General features: G+C 47.6%; 1 protein-coding gene across 3 annotated transcripts in view; it reads left to right on the plus strand.

The window, feature by feature from the left end:
* The window catches only part of LOC134292936 (uncharacterized), a 50,561-nt gene that overhangs the window by 14,456 nt on the left and 18,263 nt on the right, over positions 1 to 17,842 (plus strand). For all 3 annotated transcript variants that reach the window (XM_062958811.1, XM_062958813.1, XM_062958812.1), the window contains one exon: positions 122 to 357. In XM_062958811.1, coding sequence (XP_062814881.1) covers positions 122 to 357 — 236 coding nt within the window. The remainder of the gene's footprint in view (positions 1 to 121; positions 358 to 17,842) is intronic.

Genomic DNA, 17,842 nt, shown 5'->3' on the forward strand with positions numbered 1-17,842 from the left:
GTGTGTATCTATATCTATATCAGACCAAGAGAGTGTGATCCACCTCTTGTGACAGAAAGCTACAATTCCCAGGACTCTGACAGCATGGGAAACAAATATAAAACCTATTACTTCCTTCTAGGCAAGCCTGTGATGGAGATCTTGGGCGAGTTTGACACTGAGTCCCCGCTGTACCTCTCCTTCTGCCAACGGGTTTCTCCACAGGACTTTGAGAAACAGTCCTTGAGCTACACCCAGATTTCCCTTCAAGACCTTTATACTGAGATTGAGAGGAATCCACAGATCTGCGAGCCGGTGCTACAGAAGAGGAGGCAGCAGCGAGCCACAGAGGAGACCAGCCTTACCTCCTACCTGAAGGTAACAGTCTTCACAATTTTCTAAATATATAATGTGTAATAAGCCAATTGCAATGGGGGAGAATGAAACTTGAAACAGAGAAAATTCAATATACAAAATGTCATGTGAAGTATCCAATATTTAATGTATGAAGTACAAAAGGAGAAATATAATAGAGTGAAATGCAAAATGTAATGTGAAATAGTTAATGTATAATAGTGAAACAGGTGATCTGTAATAGGGAGAATGCAATCTACAATAGGGAAAATTAGTGGTTTGGTTGTTTTATTACCATCCTAGCAAGTCATTTTTTACTACAGCATTTTATTGTTTTATAGTTTTACTGTTTTAAGTCTTACCAACAGTGGCCTGTAACTCAGCTGCTACAAGTCCTTGTAACAACTTTGTGGACCATTCACTAAATCACTGTGGAATCTTTTCCCCCCTCATAAGGAGAGATTACCAATAATCAAACAAAGATAACTAGGCTCTTGTTTCTTGTGACAATGGGGAAAAGATTCACACATTTAAGATTCACACATTCAATATGGTTCACACATCTCACCTTTGTCTTTTAAACAGCAGAAGGTTAACAGATACATTGTAAACAAACAAGCAGTTTCAGAAAGTAATACCAATTCTTTACCTCTGTCAAATGAATATGACCTTTTGGAGCTGGATGTACAGCTTGAGCAAGTATAGTCTGTGAATCAAACACTCAGAGACACCAAGTATTCTTTAAAGGATGATTTCTTCCCTTCACAGAATGCTGGCCACATAATTTCAGGAGCCTTCAACTCATGGCTGTTCCAAACTTGACTGATGTAATGTGTTGTTGAAGCTTTCATGGCCAGAATTACTGTCTGGCCATGTTCCGTACATTTCGCCCACATCTACGGCAGGCCTCCTCAGAGGTTCTGAGGTCTGAGGGAAGTGGGAGTGTTGCCATTGAATGGCCTTGCATCCTGGCTTCTTCCTGCCTGGGGGAATTCTTTGTTGGGAGGTGTAAGCTGCCCCTGATTGATTCATGGCTGGAATTCCCGTTTTCAGAGTGTTGCTCTTTATTTCCTGTCCTGAGTTTAGAGTTTTTCAATACTGGGAGCCAGACTGTGCTCACTTTCCTGGTTTCCTCCTTTCTGTTGAGATTGCCCACCTGCTTCTTGTGGATTTCAGTGGCTTCTCTGTGTTGCCCGACGTGGTGGCGGTGAGTGTGGTCCCTGCCTGTCTGTGTCTCCAACAATAATATCCTGTGTCCAGGCTGGTTCCTCAAGGGCTCGGCTATGGCTGGCTTCTCTGATTGAGTGAGTCTGCAGTGCCTTTCATGTTCCTTGACCCGTGTTTGGGCATTGCTGTGTTTGGAGGGCCCTCCGTAGACTTGTCCACAGCTATACTTGTCACGGTATACAGTAGACTCCTGCAGAGGTGAGAGGATCCCTCTTGTCCTTTGCTCAACATAGCATTTGTTGGATTTTCTTAGCGGGCCTGTAGATAGCTTGTAAAGACAAAGATCTACCCAGAGGAAAAAGTGTTCTTACAATACATGAAGGGAACCACTGACCACATAGGAAAGCTGAGGAAGAAACACAATCTACAAAAAAAGGGACCCCAAAAACTACAGACCCATAAGCCTTATTGACATTGGGGCCAAAATTTATATACAACATCTCTTAGGCAAAATTTAGACTGAATTATTGATAAAAAATGTTAGTAGAACAACAGTTGGTGTGTAGACCAGGAAAAACCACTATAGATAATTGCTTTACTTTACCTCACCTTATAACAAAGCATATCTCTGAATGGCAAGAATCCTTCACAGCATTTCTTGATCTTAGAGAAGCATTCAATACAAGAGATATCCTTTGGACCAAATTGGCATAACTGAATAAGGTCCTCCATATAGACACTTCCCTTAAAGGGCGCATTGGAGCCAATGGAGCTCTGTCCAAGAAAGTCAATGTTCATAAAGAAGTCAGACAGGGATGTATCATGGCCCAAAACTTACTCAATCTTCTATATATATAAAAGAGTGATGGCATCACGGCAATTCACAAAACAACAAAAGTACAGGCCCCCCAACCTCAAAATTTGACAACACAACCCATCATCCACGCCTCAAGGTTGATACAACAAAAAGAAAAGAAAAATAAAGTCCTAATTAGAGGGAGAGCAATAATTTTTTTATCCAATTGCTGCCAGTTTAGAGGGCTAATCTCTGCCCACTTCGTTGCCTAGCAACCAAGGGACAGCCAGGTTTCAGTTAGGGGACAGGCAGATTTAGGCCTCACTTAGGCCTCTTCCACAGATTATCTAATTTGCACTGGATTATATGGCAGTGTAGACTCAAGGCCCTTCCACACAGCTATATTTCCCATTTATAATCTTATATTATCTGCTTTGCACTGGATTATCTTGACTCCACACTGCCATATAATCCACTTCAGTGTGCATTTTATTCAGCTGTGAAGAAGGGGCCTCAGATAATCCAGTTCTGAGCAGATAATATAAGATTGGAAATATACAGTAGAGTCTCACTTATCCAACGTAAACAGGCCGGCAGGATAAGTGAATATGTTGGATAATAAGAAGGGATTCAGGAAAAGCCAATTAAACATCAAATTAGGTAATCGTTATACAAATTAAGCACCAAAACATCATATTATACAACAAATTTGACAGAAAAGGTAGTTCCATGCGCAGTAATGCTATGTAGTATTTACAGTAGAGTCTCACTTATCCACCACTCGCTTATCCAACGTTCTGGATTATCCAATGCATTTTTGTTGTCAATGTTTTCAATATATTGTGATATTTTGGTGCTAAATTCATAAATCCAGTAATTACTACATAGCATTACTGTGTATTGAACTACTTTTTCTGCCAAATTTGTTGTCTACGATGATATTTTGGTGCTTAATTTGTAAAATCATAACCTAATTCGATGTTTAATAGGCTTATCCTTAATGCCTCCTTATTATCCAACATATTCGCTTATCCAATATTCTGCCAGCCTGTTTATGTTGGATAAGTGAGACTCTACTGTACTGTATTTACAAATTTACCACTAAAATATCACAATGAATTTAAAACACTGACTACAAAAACATTGATTATGAAAAGGCAGACTGCGTTGGATAATCCAGAACATTATATACGTGAATGTTGGATAAGTGAGATTCTACTTTAATATGAAATAATTACTGGGATAGAATAATGCAGAACAATATAATCTCTAAAACCAGGACAGTAAATAAACAGGGGAATTCTAGACAGGAAACAATCAGGGCCAGCTAACACCTCCCAACAAAGTATTCCCATCATCAAAGTCTGGAAAATCCTCTGTTTTCTCAGGACCACAGACAGTAGAAGCATATAAAATATCGCAAACAACACCACTCTGAAAACAAGGGAATTCCAGACAGGAAACAATCAGGGCCAGCTAACACCTCCCAACAAAAAATTCAGGGAGGAAGCAGCCAGGCTTTAAAGCTGCAAGGCCATTACATCCTAATCATTTTTCCTAATTGCAGCATTCATACTTGCCTCCAACAAACAAAAAAAACCAATCAGAAACATTGTATATTCACAATCTTTAGGAAATAATATCCCCTGATGGCGCAGCGTGTTAAAGCGCTGAGCTGCTGAACTTCTGGACTGAAAGGCCGCAGGTTTGAATTGGGGGAGCGGAGAGAGCCAGTTAGGGTTAGCCACTGTTAGCCCCAGCTTCTGCCAACCCAGAAGTTCGAAAACATGCAAATGTGAGTGCATCAATAGGTACTGCTCCGGCGGGAAGGTAACGCTGCTCCATGTAGTCATCCCACATGACCTTGGAGGAGTCTACGGACAACGCCGGCTCTTCGGCTTAGAAATGGAGATGAGCACCAACCCCCAGAGTCAGACACGACTGGACTTAATGTCTGGGGAAAACCTTGACCCTTGACCTTAACTACCACCAATTCCCCAATACTTTATTTCCCAGACCACCAGACTTCGCCACAGCAACGCGTGGCCGGGCACAGCTAGTACTTTATAAATTGCTAACCTACAACCAGGCCACCAGTATATTCCCTATTCTAAAAGTTTACAGGGCCGAAAACATGCCTGTATTATCCTATGGGGCAGAACTGTGGGGTCAAATGAAGGTAGCCTTCTGGAACAGACACAGGGCTGCCTCTTAAGGACAATACTTGGAACAGACAAAAACACCTTGGTCCAAGCACTGACAGCAGAACTTGGGGTCCATACTATCCAGTCTCAGGTTCTGATGTTGTTTAATGTGTTGTCGAAGGCTTTCATGGCCAGGATCACAGGGTTGTTATATGTTTTCCAGGCTGTCTGGCCATGTTCCAGAAGTATTCTCTCCTGACGTTTCTCCCACATCTATGGCAGGTGTGTTCAGAGGTTGTGAGGTATATGGAGAAACTAAGCAAGGATTGTTTATATATCTGTGGAAAGTCCAGGGCGAGAGAAGAACTCTTTGTCAGTTGGAGGCCAGTGTGAATGTTGTAATTAATCACTTTAATTAGCATTGAATAGCTTCATCTCCTGGCTTCTTCCTGCCTGGGGGCATCCTTTCTTCAGAGTCGTTAGCTGTCCCTGGTTGATTCATGTCTGGAATTTTTGTTTTCAGAGTGTTGCTTCCCATCTACTGTTCTGATATTTGAGTTTTGTAATACTGGTAGCCAGATTTTGTCGTTTTCATGGTTCCCTCCTTTCTGATGAAGCTGCCCACATGCTTGTGGATTTCAATGGCTTCTCTGTGTAGTCTGACGTGATAGTCGTTGGAGAGGTCAAGCATTTCTGTGTTCTCAAATAATATCCTGTGTCCAGGCTGGTTCATCAAGGGCTCTGCTATGGCTGATTTCTCTGGTTGAGTGAGTCTGCCGTGCCTTTCATGTTCCTTGACTCGTGTCTGGGCAATGCTGCTGAGTGTGGTGGTCCCTGTGTAGACTTGTCCACAGCTGCATGGTATCCAGTAGACTCCTCCAGAGGAGAGAGGATCCCTCTTGTCCTTCGCTGACCGTAGCATTTTTTGCTTCTGTGTCTTGGTGACCTCCTGGCCCACCCAGGCCAGACCTCCCTGTCGGCGGTGCCCCCCCTCCCCCCCATCTCCTTCAAGGTGGAGCCATTTCCTTCAAGGATACCGTCCGTCCATCTTGCCCTTGGTCGGCCCTTCTTCCTTCTTCCTCCCCTTTTCCCCAGCATCACTCCAAGGTCTCCTGTCTTCCCATGATGTGGCCAAAGTCCTGGATCTTTTCCTCTCGTATCCTTCCCTCCAGTGAGCAGCCATTGGGCATTATTTCCCGGAGGATGGACTGGGGGGATCTCCTTGCCAAGGTCCAAGGCACGCTCAGGATTTTCCTCCGACACCAGGGTTCAAAAGCGCCTCTCTTCCTTCCCTCGCTCAGTCAGCCTTCCTTATGGTCCATAGGTTACTATGGGGAAGACCATTGCTTTCACTATGCGGACCTTCGTTGCCGGTGGGATGGCTCGGCTCTTCACTGTTTTCTCATCGAGGTTGGCCATTGCTCTCCTCCCAAGAAGGAAACTCCTTCTGATTTCCTGGCTGCAGTCTGCGTCTGCCGTGATCTTTGTGCCTAGAAATATAAAGTCTGTCCCTGCCTGTTTGCCAGTTATCAATCGGTCTGGTTGTCATCCTCTGGGTTTTCTTGATGTTTAACTGCAGCCCGGCTTTTGCACTCTCTTCTTTCTTTCCCCTCGGTGATAAGGCTCTTCAGCTCCTCCTCGCTTTCAGCCATCAACGTGGTATCATCTGCATATCTGAGGCCGTTAATGTTAATAATGACTATCTTTTTAATCTTTCCTTTTAAGGCTGGTTTTGGCTGTCTTTATGAAAATTTTTATCCCCCCTCCCACCCACCTTACCCACCCACCACTGGGCCCCTTTGGCCCCTCTGCTGACATTTTTAAGGCCTTCCAGGCTGGCTTTCTCCTCCTAAGCTCCAAAACAGAACACCATCTTGCCTCCTCAAGATTGCTCCAAAGAAGGCAGCTTCTGCCTGGCTCATTGCCAGAACTGTCCTTCTACAAGGTAATACAGTACTTTCCATATCTCCCAATCATATTTATGACTGGATGATCATCTGTCAGGAGAGCTTAGATGGTGTCTTCCTTTGTGGCAGAAAGGGCTGGATTGGATGACCTTCAGAGACCCCTTTGAAATCTAGGACTCTATCTGACTCCCAATCGTATTTATGACTGGATGGCCATCTGCCAGGAGGGCTTGGATGGTATCTTCCTCTATGGCAGAAGGGGGTTCGACTAGATGGCCTTTGGGTGCCCCTTCTAGCTCTAGGATTGATTCTCGCAGAAGTACAGGCAGCAGGAGGACATTTTTGCTCCCTGGCTTCAGGTAGGATTTGGCTAAGATTTGGCTAAGATTTGAAACTGAGTGTGGGCTTGGCTCCCGTGGTCAAAGTCTAACTTTTGTGTGACTGTTGTGTTGAAAGAGAGCCAGGTACTTAAGTTGATTGACAGCAGGCATTGTCCCCTGTTAATTGAGTGCCTGGGAAAGCTATATTTGCCAGTTAGTCACCTTTACTAATTATCCTTTGCAGTACATACAGAAAACAAAACAACATAAATACACAAAGAGGCGGTTTGGGGCAGTCTGCACATAAAGTGCGTGCATATTACTTAGCTGTACAAAGATCCCACTTGACCACCACACTCACCAAGAGATGCAACAAAAGCAAAACTTTCCCATCGCATGCACCAGCTGTGGCATGTTCCGCTTTTTCACACAAAAATTTTCACACAACTACATCTGCTCCAAATGCAAACAGATGACTCTGATGGAGCAGAGGATCCAACAACAACCCGAGGACCGTATTAAGACCCTTAAGGACATTCAGGAACTCGAGCTCTTCTTGGTCACTGCACAACACGCTGTTCTAGATACACAACCCGCATCACACCAACAGCAGGATGAGGAACTTTATGGGGAGATCAACTCAAAGGTAGACAACTCTCAGGCTTGGAAGGAGGTCACTCATAGAAGGAGACACAGGACCAGGCAGCCTCCGCAGAACTCCTCTGCTCAGCTGGATTTACACAACAGATTTGAAATTCTAACACCATTAACATACAATCAGGAAACACATCTTGTGGAGGACCACAGTTTCTTAGATACCACTCAGTGGGCTACCCTGGATCAATGCGCAGGGGATAGCCCTGACGGGGACAGTGCATCACCACATTCACACTTACACAATCATGCAACAGGAACACCCTTGGGAGAGTGATGGGCTCTCGGATGTATCTCAATGGATTGTCATTGATGAATGCACTGGGGATGTTGAGGAGGAGGACAACACTTTACACCTACACGATTCACTTCAACAGGAACACTCTTCAGGGGACATACACACTGTCTTGCACAAAAGGGACCCTGTCAATCCTCAAAGGAAACAGGTCTTGGTAGTAGGGGACTCCCTCCTTAGAGGAACGGAAGCCATCATTTCCAGACCGGATGGGATGGCCCGAGAAACATGCTGCCTCCCGGGGGCAGAAATACACCATATCACTCAGAGGTTCAGCAGGCTCCTAAAGCCCCATCACCCTCCCCACCTTATGTTGATTCATGTAGGAACCCATGACACCGCTAGGCATACTTTTCAAAAGATCACAAATTATTTTCGAGCCCTCGGAAGTAAGCTAAAACTGTGTAATGTACAGGTGATCTTTTCATCCCTCCTCCCCGTTGTAGGACACGGCTCTACAAGGGCCGGAAAAATAATACAGGTCAATAACTGGCTCAGAAAATGGTGTCAAGAGGAGAATTTTGGCTTCCTTGACCATGGTCTACTCTTCCAAGAGGATGGCCTACTAGCAAGTGATGGGGTGCATCTCACACAAGTAGGAAAACATCTTTTTGCACACAGACTGACAAACCTCATCAGGCACACTTTAAACTAGATCCACTGGGGGAGGGGAACAACAGCCTGGCGAACACTGTATTACCTACGACTACAGGGAACCGCCAAAAGGCTAAACGGAGGGCTGCACAAACACAGCAAGGACCAAGTACGGAAAGCACAATAATCCCAAATAAACAGTTCGAGGGGAGGTCACAGGGGCTTACATGTCTTTACACCAATGCTCAGAGCATGGGAAATAAGCACGACGAACTCCAACTCTTAGCACAGCACCACACGTATGATGTCATAGGCATCACTGAAACCTGGTGGGATGACTCCCATCACTGGAATGTAGCCATTGAGGGCTATGACCTCTTTCACAGAAATAGAACAAAGGGAAGAGGAGGGGGAGTAGCTTTATATGTCAAAAACAGTTACGTTGCAGAAGAAATGCAAGACTGTAATCCGGGAAACCAGCTTGAAAGCATCTGGATAAGAATCAAGGGAACCGGGACTCAAAAAGATCTTGTCGTGGGTGTCTACTACAGACCTCCGAGTCAGGATGAAGGACTTGAGGAAGCCTTCTGTCAGCAGCTGACCAAACAGGCACAAAGAAGAGATATAGTATTCATGGGCGATTTCAATTATTCCGATATCTGCTGGAAAACAAACTCGGCCAAGAGCACAAAGTCCAAATTCCTCCCTTGCCTTGCAGTCTGGACGGCCTCCGATGGCGGATCGGGGCTCGGCGATCTGGCCCTACTTGAGGCCGGTGGATTGGGCCTATTCTGAGGGAGGGAAGGCCCAGGGAGGTTGGGCGCCAAGGCCTGTTCGTAAAGTAAGGCCTTTAGTCTAGATTCCCGATTTTTACGTGCCTGGGGCGTAAACCCTTGGCACACATGGCAGGATTGGGTGATGTGCCCCTCACCCAGACATAGGAGGCACTTAGAATGTCCATCTGCCTCAGGGAGATTGCTCCCGCAATTGGAACATTTCTTGAAGAAGGAGGCCATGTTATGCAGTCTGCTCACTCAAGCCTCAAGCTAGAGCTTGAGGTAAGCAACTACATCTTCTTCTTCGTGGTGCTTCTGTGGAAATCGCACTAATGGGAGATTAGCAAGCTACTCACCGAAGGAGGAGGGTCATGCCACGCATGAGAACAGCACGGCTCTCCCAAAGGCTGCGTCCTTCTTTGCCAAGACATCCAACTTGTAGTGGGAAGCAAAGGTGAAGGAAGAGGACCACGTGGCTGCTTTACAGATGTCATCAAGTGGCACCCCCTTCAGAAAGGCTTGGGAGGTGGACAAAGCCCTCGTGGAATGGGCCATCACCTTTTGAGGGAGGTCCCTCCCCGCTAGAGTGTAGGCTGTACGAATCGCTGCGACGATCCACGCGGCTAGACGTTGAGAAGAAACTGGGAGTCCCAGTGCATCCGATCTATACTTCAGAAAAAGCCTGGTAGATTTCCTATAAGTCTTAGTCCTTTCGACATAGTAAGCCAGTGCTCTCTTAACGTCCAGAGAGTGTAGCGCTGTTTCCAGAGGTGTGGAGGGGTTTTGGAAGAAGGCCGGTAAAGTGATGTCCTGGCACATGTGGAACCTGGACACCACTTTTGGTAGGAAAGTTACATCCGTCCTAAGGACAACCTTATCTTGATGGAATCGTAGATACGGAGGGTCTACTCTGAGAGCACACAATTCACTAGCCCTCCGTGCGGACGTGACCGCCACCAAAAAGGCCGTCTTCCATGATAAATAAGAGATGTCGCACGAGGCCATCGGTTCAAACGGCGTTTTAGACATTTGGGACAACACCAGCTCTAAACTCCACGCCGGTGGCGGTGGCGTCACTGGTGGGTGTAAATTCTTAAATCCCTTAAGGAAGAGGCCAATCAAAGGGTCCTGGAAACAGGATTGGCCGGAGGTGCCCTTCCGGTACCAGGAGATAGCCGCCACGTAGCATTTAAGAGAGGCCAAACATAGCCCCTTGTTGGACAGATGCACCAGAAAATCCAGTATTATGGGTGTGGGGGCTGTAGCTGGGTCCACACCCCTGGATTGTGCAAAGCTTTGGAATTTCTTCCAATTGTATTCATATGAGCGCTTGGTTGAGCCTTTCTGCACTGCCTCGAGAATGGCCTTCACTGGGGCTGAGAGGTTGGTCTGATCCTCCAGCCGGTGAGATTCAGCGTTGATACATCTGGGTGGCGGACTCGCCCCTTGTGGAGGGATAGAAGGTCTGGAGACTTTCCCAACCTGACGTATTCGCCCTTCGCTGCCTTCCAGAGTGGTGCAAACCACAGTTGGCGCGGCCACCACGGTGTTATTACTATGCAGTCTGTGTTGTCCGACATGATCTTCGAGATGGTCCTCCCTATCAAGGGTAGGGGAGGAAAGGCATACAGCAGTCCTCCGGTCCATTGGAACCGGAATGCATCCCCTAAGCACCCTGGAGCCGCTCCTGGGCGAAGACGTGCGCAGAACGCGGTGCACTGGGTGTTCTCTGGGGACGCGAAGAGGTTCTGCGCGCCAGAAGGCGGAACTCTGTGTGTTTCAACTGCCATTCGTGACATGCCGTTTTTGAACGGCTGAGAGAGTCTGCTAGCACGTTGTCTTTTCCCGGTAGATGTATTGCTTGCGGTATCACTCGCTTCTTGACGCACCAGTCCCAAAGTCGGAGGGAGGAGAGCAGCAGGCGCCTGGAATGGGTACCTCCCTGCCGGTTGAGGTAGCACTTTACCATTGTATTGTCCGTCACAATCCGCACGGTGGTTCCTCATAGGATCCTTTCGAAGGCATGGAGGACTTTCTCTACTGCCAGGAACTCCAGGACATTGATATGGTAGTTTCGCACACGGCTTGTCCAGCGACCGTTGATTACTAAGTTGTTGAGATGAGCGCCCCATCCGTCCTGGGACGCGTCCGTTGTAACCTCGTAAGTTGGTATCGGGGGACGGAAAGGTAGGCCTGTCCGCAGGTTGCGTCTGCTTGTCCACCATCGACTGTAACGACTGTAGGACAGGAGCCGGGGGTGTCAACACTATCCATTGGCTGTCGCAGAGTGGATCGAACGAGTCCAGGAACCACCTCTGAAGGGGTCTCATTCTTAGCCTTGCCAGTTCTACCACTGCGGTGGTGGAGGCCATATGGCCTAGGATAGACTGGATATGCCACGCTGAAGCTCGTCGTCAGGACTGGAGTTGCAATATGGAAGCTCGGATAGCCCGGAAGCGGGACTCTGGAAGACAGGCCCTTCCAGAACGAGAATCTAGGACAGCCCCAATGAACTCGATGTTTTGCGAAGGGGTTAAATGAGACTTTTCTTTGTTGACCACCAGGCCAAGGTCCTGCAAAAGAAGGAGCGTAGAGGACACATCATCCCTTAGGTCTGTTTCTGAGTCACTAACGACCAGCCAGTCATCAATATATGGAAAAAGAGTTATCCCTTTTTGTCGTAAGTACGCGGCTCCAGTGGCCATACATTTTGTGAACACCCTTGGCGCCGTAGCTAAGCCGAACGGGAGCACATTGAAGGAATAGATGGAGCGTCCTACCAGGAAGCTAAGGTACCTACGATGGGAGCGTCGTATGGAGATATGGAAATACGCGTCACGTAAGTCAATGGTCGCAAACCAGACTCCCCTACGCAACAAAGGCAATATGGAGGTCAACGTGACCATACGAAATTTACGGGCCCGAACGTGCCTATTAAGGGCACGTAAGTCTAGTATTGGACGCAGTCCACCGGACCTCTTCCTAATAAGGAAGTATCTGGAGAAAAAGCAAGAATGGGCTTTACGCGGGGGTATTCTAGAGATCGCACCCTTCTGCAGGAGGGTCGAGACTTCGTCTAAGAGGCAGGCGGAGGGGGTGGTGGCGCGGAGAGTCCCCGTTCGGGGGCGGGATATAAACTCAATGGCATAACCCTTTCTAATAACTTGTAGGACCCAAGAGTCCGATGTTATCGATTCCCATGCTTCAAGGCGAGGGGCAAGCCTCTCAAAAAAAACTAAATGCTCCCTCTGAGGGGTCACAAACGAAGAGACTAAGTGCTCTTTCAAACTGATGGGAGGGGAAGCAGGTGGACTCAACAAACCCGAACAGGAGTCCAGGGGTTGCGAACTTGGAGCAAACTTAGGGAAGGGGGCACCCGCCATCGGGTTAAAAACGACGTCTTTGTTTCTCATTTTGCTTTCCACCATTCCTTTGCTGACCTTTATATTGGAAAGTGGAACGCCTCGGTCCAAAGGGACGAAAAAAGGACCGTTGTTTTCCCTTATACGATGGTGAATTCGACCTCCTAGATCGATAGTATGGGTTCCATCGTCTTCGCTGGTATTGGTAAGTCTGTTGCGTCGCGTACTTGTTGGTGGCTTGGGTCACCTCATGCGTATCTTTGATCTGAGCGTCAGTCTCTGGATTAAATATGCCAGCCTCATCCAAGGGAAGGTCTTCTATGACTGATTTAGCCGAGGGGGAGAGATTGGCTGCTCGTAGCCAAGCGTGACGTCGAAGTGAGATTGCCCCTGCCAGCAGCTTTCCCGAGGCGTCCGCTATGTTCTTGGCTAGGTCCTTCTGCAACTCTGAGAGCAGGCAAGCCTCCTGTTGGAAAGCTCTAGCCATGGCTTGATGTTGTGCTGGGAGGAGATCTAAATACTGGGTCATCTTCTCCCAGAGGTACGTCTGGTATGCTCCTGTATACGCGCCATAGTGAGCCATCCTAGCAAAAAGGCACGATGCAGAATAGAACTTCTTCCCCATGCTCTCCAGTTTCTTGCCCTCTTTGTCTGTGGGCGCTGGCTGAGAACGCTGAATTTGCTTGGGTTGGGTAACATCCACGACACGAGAGTTCAATTTTGGCTGTTTGGCTAGCCATTGGGCTCCAGTGAAGTCGATTTTATAGAGGAATTCAGCTCTCCTTGGGGTCGCGGGAAGAGCCGCTGGGCATACCCCTTCATTCTTAATAATCTCTATTAAGTAGGGAAGGGACGGTAGCGCTGTGGTAAGGGGCCCCTGTTGTTTGGAAGAAGGATACACAGGGTCATTGACCACTTTTGTAGGCTTCTGAGCTGGTAAGTTGAGAGCCTTAGAGAGGCGAATCAACAGAGATGAAAAAGTTTTAATATCCTCTGCCGAGGGAGGATCAAGATCGTCATGTGGGTCTGCAAGCGGAACCGATGTGGAGGGGAGGCCCTCCGCGTCCTCAGGGCGATCAGCCTCCGTCTCCTGAGAGGGACCCAGCGATGGCCGCGTTTGCGGGGTCGCTGGGGCCAGCGGCGCCTGCAGCGTTGAAGGGGATGGCGATTGGGGGCGGGGCTCCCTTCCCCCTGCCTCTGATGCTGGGCCTGAGATCTGTTCCAAAGAAGGGCTGGTTGTAGCTGCATTACCCCGGCCCGCCAGTAGAGTGCGGTCTTGAGACACAGCACACGAAGGCGAAGCCGGAGGGGCGTGATTCCACAGCGAGCGGGGGGCGTGGCTACGCCCCGAACCCGATGGAACTGAATAAGGCCCATACGGGTTCCAGAAGTGAAAAGGCTTGCGCCAGGGACATAAAAAACAACAAAAAAGGCTTTTTTGCTTACGTTGGTAGAAAAAGGAAGAAAAAGGAGGCGATAGGGCCACTGCAAGGAGTAGATGGGGTGATGGCGACAGGGGACAGGGAAAAGGCAGAACTGCTTAATGCCTTCTTTGCCTCGGTCTCCTCACAAAACGAGAGCCAGCCTCAATCTCGGCAACATGGAATGGACGAAGGATTGGGGGAAATCCAACCCCAAATAGGGAGACAAGCTGTCCAGGACCACTGGCCGCTCTAAACGAATTCAAGTCCCCAGGGCCAGATCAGCTACATCCAAGAGTATTGAAGGAATTAGCGGAAGTTATTTCAGAACCACTGGCAATTATCTTTGAGAGTTCTTGGAGAACGGGAGAAGTCCCGGAAGATTGGAGGAGGGCGAATGTGGTCCCGATCTATCTTCAAGAAGGGAAAAAAGAACGACCCAAACAATTACCAATGTCCGGTCAGCCTCACATCGATACCAGGCAGGATTCTGGAAAAGATCATTAAGGAAGTGGTCTGCAAACACTTAGAAACAAATGCGGTCATTGCTAATAGTCAACACGGATTTACCAAAAACAAGTCATGCCAGGCTCATCTGATCTCTTTTTTCGACAGAGTTACGAGTTGGGTCAATACAGGGAATGCTGTGGATGTAGCCGACCTGGATTTCAGTAAGGCCTTCGACAAAGTCCCCCACGACCTTCTGGCAAACACACTAGTAAAATGTGGGCTAGACAAAACTACGGTGAGGTGGATCTGTCATTGGCTAAGCGAACGAACCCAAAGGGCGATTCTCACCCATGCGTCGTCTTCATCATGGAAAGAAGTGACGAGTGGAGTGCCATCCGCAGGGTTATGGGCCCGGTTCTGTTCAGGATCTTGATTAAGGACTTAGACGAAGGGTCAGAAGGCACGATCATCCAGTTTGCAGAGGGGACCAAACTGGGAGGGAGAGCCAACACTCCAGAAGACAGGAGCAGAATCCAAAACGATCTTGACAGACTAGAGAGATGATTGGCCGAAACTCACAAAATGAAGTTCAACAGGGACAAATGCAGGATACTTCACTTCGGCAGAAAAAATGGAAATCAAAGACACAGAATGGGGGGCGATGCCTGGCTTGACAGCAGTGTGTGCGAAAAAGACCTTGGAGTCCTCGTGGGGAGGAAGGGGAACATGAGCCAGGAATGTGGTGCGGCGGCTAAGAAAGCCAACGGGATTCTGTCCTGCATCAAGAGGGGAATAGCGTCTAGGTCCAGGGAAGTCTATTCCTCCTTGGCCAGGCCACTTGACCTGGAATCCCACTGTGCCCCATTCTGGGCACTGCAATTGAAGGGAGAGGGTGACTCTAAGCTGGAAAGCGTCCAGAGGATGAGGGAGGCTCAAGTGATCAAGGGTCTGGAGAACAAGAATCCCCATGAGGAGCGGCTTAAAGAGCAGGAACTCTCTCTCTGCCCCAGGGGAGTGTGGTGGAGAGAGGCTCCTTCTTGGGAGGCCTTGAAGATGGCCCACAGGCCACTGTGATTCCCATGAATGACAAAACTGTACCAAACTTGATACACAAGTGCAATGCAGTGCAACTTGATACAGTTTATGCCCTGTTCCTGTTTGGCACAGGATGGACCATGGATGATGGGATTTGCAGTACCTTCACCCAATTCACCTCCCACAGACCACTGTGATACCCATGAAAGATGAAACTGTACCGTACTTGACAGACAGGTGCAATGTGACACAATTTATGTCCTGGTGTGGTTTGCAGAAGAATGCACCAAGGATGATGGGATTTCCAGTCCTTCATCCAATTCACCTCCCACAGACTACTGTGATGCCCGTGAATGATGAAACTGTACCAAACTTGACACACAAGTGCAATGTGGCCAGCTTTAAGTCCTCCTGTCGTTTGAGGGAACAACTGACCAGGGAAATGAGATTTACAGTACCTTCACTCACTTCCTCAGACCATTGCAACCCACACCAATGACTGATCAAGATCAAACTTGGCAAACATACCCCCCATCACCCACTATGTCCTGCTGCGGTTTGAGGAACAATGCACAATGGATGATGGGATTTACAGTACCATCACTCACTTCCCCAGACCACTGTGACCCCCACCAATGTCTGATCAAGACCAAACTTGACACATCGGGGATGGACCATGGACTTGCATATGGGAGTTGTAGTTCACCCGTACCAACTAAAGCCAACTGACACTGGATCGAGACTAAACTTGGAACAAAGGCAAACAATTCAGTTCTCAAATAACCCGGGCACCGCCGGGTCCCCAAGCTAGTCTATAATAAAAGTGAATGTTTGTATGTATGTTTGTGGCAGCTTTTTGATTGGCCAGGCAGAATATGTGCCAGCTTTCTGATTGGCTGCCACTATCACAGGCCACTGTGACCACCAGGAATGACGGACCTGGCCCAAACCTGACATGCTTAACTCCCATGATGCGCTTTATGTCCTGGTGCTGATTGCGGGATGATGGACCATGGGTGATGGGATATGTAGTACTTTCAATCAGTACAACTCCCACAGGCCACTGCGATGCCCACCAAACTTGGGACACACAATCCCCATGAACCCCTTTACGTCCTGGGGCAGTTTGGGGGAGGACAGACCAAGTATGATGGGACATGCAGTACCTTCACTCACTTCTTCAGACCACAGCAACTGCTACAACTGACAGAACTGAACCAAATGTGGTATATATATCCCAAATGAAACACTTTATATGCTGCAACAGTTTGGGGGAGAATGGAACAAGGACGATGAGATTTGCAGTACCTTCATCCAATTCACCTCCCACAAGCCACTATTATTCCCATGAATAACGAAACTATACCAAACTTGATACACAGGTGCAATGTGGCCCCCTTTACACCTTGGTCCAGTGTGGCACAGGATGGACCATGGATGATGGGATTTGCAGTACTTTCAAATGCTTCCTCTCCCACAGACCACTTTTACTCTAACCAATGTTGGATCAGGGACAAACTTGGCACACATATCCCATATGACCCAGTTTACGTCCTGGTGCGGTATGGGGGAGGATGGACCATAGATGATGGAATTTGCAGTACTTTCCAACGCTTCAACTCTAACAGACCATTGTGACGCAGAGCACTGACGGAACTGAACCAACCTTGGTACACAGAACCTGCATGACCCCCCCCTTTACATTCTGGTGCAGATTGCGGGAGGACATACCTAGGATGATGGAACTTACAGTACCTTCACTCATTTCCTGGAACCACTGCAATTTACACTAATGACAAAATTGTACCAAACTTCACACACTTATACCAAATGTCACGCTTTACATGCTGCAGCATTTTGAGGGAGGAGGGACCAAGGATTCTAGGGTTTACAGTATGAAGGGACTTGCATATGAGAGTTGTAGTTCACCCACACTCATTGAATCCACCTGACATTGCATCGAGACTACACTTCAAGCACAGGCAAACAATACCTTTCTCAAATGACCCGGGCACCGCTGGGGCCCCAAGCTAGTATATAATAAAAGTCAGTGTTTGTATGTACCGTGTTTCCCCGAAAATGTCAGTGTCTTATATTAATTTTTGCTCCCAAAGATGCTCTAGGTCTTATTTTCAGGGGATGTCTTATTTTTCCATGAAGAAGAATACACATTTTTTGTTGACCAAAAATATGAACATTTATTATATACTGTACAGTAGTTGTGGTCACAAACCAGCATAACCAGACAAACTGTGAATCCTATCAAGAATTTCTTGCTACTACCAATATTTCCATGTACAACACTTAATGGTACCGATCCTGCATGCTCTGGTGTTCTGTTCGTTGGGCATGCTTCCAAACAAAATCTTTGCTAGGTCTTACTTTCGGGGGAGGCCTTATATTTAGCAATTCAGCAAAACCTCTACTAGGTCTTACTTTCTGGGGATGTCTTATTTTAGGGGAAACAGGGTATGTGGGTATGCAGAAGAATATGTGGCAACTTTCTGATTGGCTCCCACTTTCACCAGCCACTATGACCACCAGGAATGGCGGACCTGGACCAAACTTTGAACACTTAACCTCCATAA

This window comes from Anolis carolinensis, chromosome Y, assembly GCF_035594765.1.
Source record: "Anolis carolinensis isolate JA03-04 chromosome Y, rAnoCar3.1.pri, whole genome shotgun sequence".
In the NCBI taxonomy this organism is placed as follows: domain Eukaryota; kingdom Metazoa; phylum Chordata; class Lepidosauria; order Squamata; family Dactyloidae; genus Anolis; species Anolis carolinensis.